Source organism: Formica exsecta, unplaced genomic scaffold (assembly GCF_003651465.1).
Source record: "Formica exsecta isolate Colony F162 unplaced genomic scaffold, ASM365146v1 scaffold242, whole genome shotgun sequence".
Lineage (NCBI taxonomy): Eukaryota > Metazoa > Arthropoda > Insecta > Hymenoptera > Formicidae > Formica > Formica exsecta.
The window spans coordinates 86,050-92,433 of record NW_021849697.1 but is presented as its reverse complement, the minus strand read 5'-3'; the positions used below and the strand labels follow the sequence as shown (position 1 = coordinate 92,433).

Sequence of the window (6,384 nt, the reverse complement as noted above, 5' to 3'; positions counted from 1 at the left end):
GCATTATCATGATGCAGTATGATGTTCTTCCTATTGAACATCGCCGGCCTCTTTTCTTGGACTGCTGTATTTAAATTATCCAGTTGCTGACAATTCTTCTCCGAATAATGGCAATTACATTATTTAATAAAGTTTATTGACGGTAATAAGAATTTGTATTTTGTTTTATTCCAAAAACGGACAGAACTTTCCGGTAGACCTGATATATATAGTGTAGATGTAGATGTAGAAGTGTAGATTACATCATTACTTATTTTTTAATCAATTTAAATATATATAATTTTTTTTTAAATGATTTATTCTCTCGTCTTTGGTTCTTCCGTTATTGTTGCAAATAAAAATAAATGTTCAACTGCAACTGCAAGATGGCAATAGAAAAATATTTTGCACAATTGAATAATTATCTCATGAAGAAAGAAAGGCAAAATATATTTTTCTTTATACAAAAGTATTATTGTTTATCTACAACATGCAACATTCTGATAATTAACCTTCCTAAGAAGTAATTTTCTTAAAATCAAAGGTCTGATAGATTATAATCTATTTTATTTATCAAAATTATATTCTCTCTTTCTCTCTCTCTCTCTCATAAGAATAAAATTTTATTTAAATAAATTTTGACATATATAAATAAAAGTAAAAAATTATTCACATTCCTAAGTATAAATTTAGTTTTAAATAAAAATTTATATTTGTTATTAATAATGTTAATTTTATTCATTATTTGACACAAATTTTGTCCAATTCTGGTTAGTAATTCTTTTGCATATTTATCAAAATAAGAAATGTATTAAAAATACTTATTGTGAACTTTTAAGGCTTATCCAGACAGATTTGCATAGTTACATAAACATATACATAAGGAAGTTGATCCATTTTCTTATGCATTTGTTTATGGACCAATCAATTTCTTTATGCATAAGTTTATGGAACTATACAAATCTGTCTGGATAAGCCCTTATATGTATAATGTATATTATACTCATAGTAGTATAAATAAACCAATAATCATACATTTGTAACAAATAATCGTAACATTCGTCGTATATATTAAATGACCATTGCGTAAACACAATAAACATTTTTAAATATGTTGTCTGTGCAACTTGTTGAAAAACAATACTTTTGTATATTATTCTATTTACAGACTTCACGCATTTGATATTATAAATACTTTGGGTTGTTTAATTGACCAATCACGATAAAATAGGTAAATATTTCTTTGTTCTGATTGATCGAACGATTTAAAGTGTTTATAACATCAAATAGAATTTGCATATCCAATAGATAAAAATACTTAAGTAGAGCACCAAAAAAATCCGGTATGCAACAGACAAGGAATACCTATGGACGCTTAAGTACAGAAGAAAGCAAAAAATATGCAATGAAAATCAAACAAAGAATATCAAAAAATACTGAAGAAATGAAGAATTAAAGAAGTGCTAAAATGATAAAAAATCTCGATTTCCTACATCGTACGCGAGAGAAAAAGACACATACCTTTCTGACACGTGCCTCGGTCGATGTACTAGTCACAAAATACGAGTGTATCACTTTGTACGGCTGGATACCTTTGGCTGCTTTGAAATTATTCAAATGTATGCAACCATGGTCGCTCATCTCAGGCTGGCAGGAGCAACGCTAATAAGACCGCACGTCCTCCTCCCCCTCCTTCACCACCAACCTTTTTTTCTCTTCGACTCTGAATGTTTGATGATGCCGTCGACAATCCTCGTCCAAGTCTCGCGATGGCACGGATACGACGTACAAAATGATCCTCTGATAACGACGGCAATGACGTGGGGGGCGTAGCTCACTGCTGGCCTTGGCAGCAGAACGTGTATTGTTGACATGGAAAAGAGAGTGGGCCTAGGGAAAATGAAAAAGAACACAAGGAGAGGCTTCCGAACTTTCCACTTCCGTTCGCGTGCTCCGTTTAACTGCCCGTATCAAAAGATACGCGGCGAAAGGGAAAGAAAGAGAAATCGAAACATAACAAATAATGGCGAGGGAGAGGGGGGATGGCGATCTCGCAATACACTAAGTTTCTTACGCTCGCTCCAACTCTCGTCTCTTTAAATGTGTCCCACGTTCCCCGACTTTGCTCCGGTCCGATCACGGACACCAGCCGGTCACTGCCGACGCCGGCAAAGAGAGGCGTCATCTAGCAGATGCCGATGACGTCACAGAGCTCTTGTTCTCTCACATAGCCTTAGGCCAGATTCACACCTTGGCAGAAAAGCAGAAGCTAAGATTGTGCTTAAGACGGTCTTAAATATAAGAACTGACTATGAATACCGGCCTTAATACGTATTAAAGTATATTGGTGTAAACTAGGCCATAGAGTCTATAGCCTATCGCTATCGCTATCGCCTAGCATTGTGCTATAGGCTTAAAGCCCGTATTAGACTACGCATTGAAGATTGAAATCAAAAATTGAAATTTGATCAATCAGGGCAAAGAAATTTTAGTTCCTTTTGTTTAAATAATCAAATTCAAATCATTAATTTTGAATCTTGAATTTTCAATACGTAGTATGATACGGGCTTTAAGCTCTTGTCACACTACGCATTGCGGACGCGGATCGTATTCGGATTAAGGTACATTTTCACGAGCCGCTGAACCGACCGTTTGAGCAACCAAAAGGATCACCCCATACAGCACAGAACATTGCAGCAACATTTGCACCTACATGAAGCTAGCCGGCAGAAATTATTAAATATGATTATTTCTAACTTTTTTGAGTGTATTTCGTTTGTGATTGATTGTGAGTTTGTTTTTAACGTTTGTGACAAATTAGGTTTTTTGTAATTAACAATTTTAGTTTAGTCATGATCTCAGCCGATACTTTTTAGTAATAAATAGATTTTATGATAACTGATAACTGTAATCGACAGGAAATTGTTTGTGATATACAAATATACCAATGTTACATTTGTGAATTGATAAATTTTTTAATTACGTGCAAAATAAGTTTATTTTATAATTGTAGTGCGCATGCGCAAAGTATGTTCAGACTTTGAGATGCGTGACGATTTCCGCCACGCCCCAGATAGCAAAATGCTAGCAGTATGCCAGCAGTATGCCAGCAAATTCAACCATGACTTCGCAGCAGATTCCGCTCTGCTGCGTCCTCATTAAGCTTAATTTCTGGCAGCACGGCTTGCCGATATAATATAACAGAGAAAATGGAGCAAAAATCGAATATTATTTGCTATTACGTCGTGACAGCAGATAGTGGCTGCGGTCGAGAAGACGCTAGAAATGCTTCGAAGCGTTTGATTGACCAATCAAGACACAAAGAATACAGATTTTTTTATTCTGATTGGTTAATGCAATGCTTTGAAGCATTTCTAGTGTCTTCCCGACTGCAGCCATGTAACAAATATCGAGCGAAGTCTGCTATATTAGGGAGAATTCACACTTTGGCAGAAAAGCAGAAAAGCATAAGCCAATCAGAACTCGTGCTAGAAAAGCAGAAACCAATCAGAACTCGCGCTGAAAATAAGCAGTACATTCTGCTTTTTTAGCACAAGTTCTGATTGGCCTCTGCTTTTCTGCTTTCTGTTTTTCTGCCAAGGTGTGAATCCGGCCTTAGATCTGACGGCAGAAATGCGGCAGATATCAAGCATAGCCTGCCGTTACAACGTGACGGCAGAAACGCAGCAAAGGTCGAGCATTGCCTGCTGTCACAATGTAACGACTGTACCCTGCCGAAAATGGTCGATTAAAACCGATTAAAACATAATCCGTTTTAATCGGTTTTAATCGGTTCAATCCGCGCCCGGATTAAATAGTAATCGATTTTAATTCCGAACAAACTATAATTGGTTTTAATATCGCTTTCGCGGATTATTTCCAATCTGAAATCATTACATTCTAATCCATATTGTTGTCAATTCAAATAAACACGAATAATCGAATGAATATTATGGCTGTCGTAGGTCGTCACATTAAGCACAATCCGCGATACAGTAGCGCGACCCGCAACTTGGCGGCCCACGCGCTCACGCGTCCGCGCGTAGTTCCAGGCGGCGCCACTACGCGGCGAAGGTCGGGCGAGCCAACCTGAAAGTTGAAAGCGGTCAAGCGGGGATATAAGGCAGACCCCCTGCGGAGAAATTGTATATTTGTTTTTAACAACTGAGTCCGTTTCAATTGCAGAAACACCGATTTAATAATCGATTGTGACTCATGATAACAGCAAATCCGACTTCACACTATATAAAATCGATTTACTTTTTATCTTCGAAATGATGGAATTTTTTTATTAAGAGGGATTATTTTTACCTATGGATTGACTATGGTAAATTCCAATTCAATTGCATTAAAACAGGTTTAATTATAACTTATGAAATCGTATAATTTCGGATTGAGGTGGATGTATATCACCCAACAACATTAATCTGCTTGAAGCGTACTAAATTCAATTTGACTATTTTCAATCGGTTTTAATACCGCATTTTCGGTGCAGAAATCCCGATCGATTCGGATTACATTTTTTAAATCCGTTTTAATCGACCATTTTCGGCAGGGTAATAATGTCTACAATCACTATTATTGTTTTTAATATTATTTATTATTTGTTCTGGTTCTCATGTACATTACACACGACTCTCTCGTCTAACTTTTACTGTTCTATCCCCCCATCTCAGTGGCGCCACTTTATGCTTATGACACCTTCCTCTTATCAGAGATTTACATACCCATACAGCACACAAAGATTGCATACATATTGTAGCAATCTTTCACCGCAATATTGCAACTTTGCAAATTCACTGCAAAATGTTGCTGCATCATTGCTGTGGAATTGCAGCAATGATAAAATGTCCGCTTTTAGGAATATTGCAACAAAATATTATAGCAACATTGCAATGTAATGAATTTGCAATGATGTATATATATTTATTTTGGGGTATATAAATATGTAATTATTGACGATACATTGTAATTAAATGTCTTGATTTGTACTTATGTTAACGTTATAAATAACATAACATTGCACATAACATATTATTGCACTTAACATGTTCACGAAATAAAAATATATTTTTTTTATATTAGAGAAATATATAAAAATGGTTCAGCTTTACGAGCCGCTTTTATTACCACTAATAATTTATTGAATTTTGTCCATTATTGTTTTCCTTTGTTAAATGTCTGTAAAAATAAAATAGGAGTTAAAATTCATATTTACATAAAAATATACATACTGCAAATATACATAAATATTTTTATCAAATATTTTAAAGTTCATATCTACAGCAAAATAGAAAATAAGAGAAAGCAAAAAATATCCACATAAAAAATATACAAACATATATCATAGATAAATATAATTTTTACTTTTGCGATCTCAATAATTTTAAGGTTATATAGGTTATTAACCTTAGGACATGCTATTCTATTATAATTAATTAATGCATAATATATTAGGTCACTATAATAAAACATAATATTATCAAAAAGCTCTTACCTTTTCTCGTACGCAACAATAAAAAATGTGAATCACGAAATACACGACAATCACAGATATGTGCAGCAAGACCGGCGCCTACTACACACGCACACAATTGCGAACGCGTACATGTGCTGCGCAAAGCATACAGTGCAGCAATATAAGCCAATTTAAGAAAAATGTTTTAATAAAATGAACCATTTAGTATTGTTTATCGTTAACATCTTTCATGTAGAAATATTGCAAAAAATTATTTTATTATAATATTTTATTATTAAAATTATATAAAAATTGAATTTTGCAATATTTCCGAAATATTAATGTCATGTTGCTACAAGTGTGCTGGTACTTTGTGGCTCTATATTTCTGCAATGTCTTTGTAATGTTGCATTGCAATTTGCAACATTGCAATGTTGCTGCAATATAATTGCAATGATCTGTGCTGTATGGGTATTACACAGCTAGTACAAAACGTAGTTATTAAATTTGGACGGTATGGTTCTCGCTCTGGTCGGTCATACATTTTCCTTAACAGACTCACTCTTAATTTTATCATCGCCTGTATTCATGATACCATCATTATCAGATTCGCCGAGAGTATCATTGATATTATTATGCACATCTTGATTGATACTGGTTCTCGGTAACTCATTATCCGATTCTGTATCAGTTATTTCTTGTTTTATAACTGACTTTTTAAGATAATTATTGTTCCTTCTTAGTACATTTAATCTAGTATCAATCAAGTATGAACGGGGAGACTTATGCTTTTCTGCTACTATCACAGCAGGTTGCCATTGCTTTTTATTCTTATAAACTATGGTATCCCCTTTTTAAATTCATCTCTTATTAGTTTCGCATGTCTATCATAATAATTCTTTGTTATTTTATTCCTAATCTGCAGCTTATCTCTAAACTTTCTCAAT

At 34.3% G+C, this 6,384-nt stretch overlaps 1 protein-coding gene and 1 long non-coding RNA gene across 4 annotated transcripts in view; both read right to left on the bottom strand.

Annotated features, from left to right (window-relative positions):
- LOC115236056 (ubiquitin carboxyl-terminal hydrolase 22) overlaps positions 1–2,196 on the bottom strand; it is a 5,600-nt gene extending 3,404 nt beyond the window's left edge. Inside the window, exons 1-2 of one of the 3 annotated variants that reach the window (XM_029808250.1) lie at positions 2,054–2,196; positions 1,501–1,869 (exon numbers count right to left, since the gene is read on the bottom strand). In XM_029808250.1, coding sequence (XP_029664110.1) covers positions 1,501–1,620 — 120 coding nt within the window. In that variant the 5' untranslated portion in view covers positions 1,621–1,869; positions 2,054–2,196. Of the gene's footprint in view, positions 1–1,500 lie in introns of all 3 variants that reach the window. The other 2 variants (XM_029808252.1, XM_029808251.1) reach the window with 2 other exon arrangements.
- A 2,717-nt stretch (positions 2,197–4,913) lies between these two features.
- LOC115236061 lies at positions 4,914–5,909 on the bottom strand. The gene is made up of 2 exons (XR_003884128.1): positions 5,477–5,909; positions 4,914–5,160 (listed from the first exon to the last, which is right to left on the bottom strand). It is a non-coding gene; the product is annotated as an uncharacterized LOC115236061 (long non-coding RNA).
- Between the last annotated feature and the right edge of the window lie 475 nt (positions 5,910–6,384).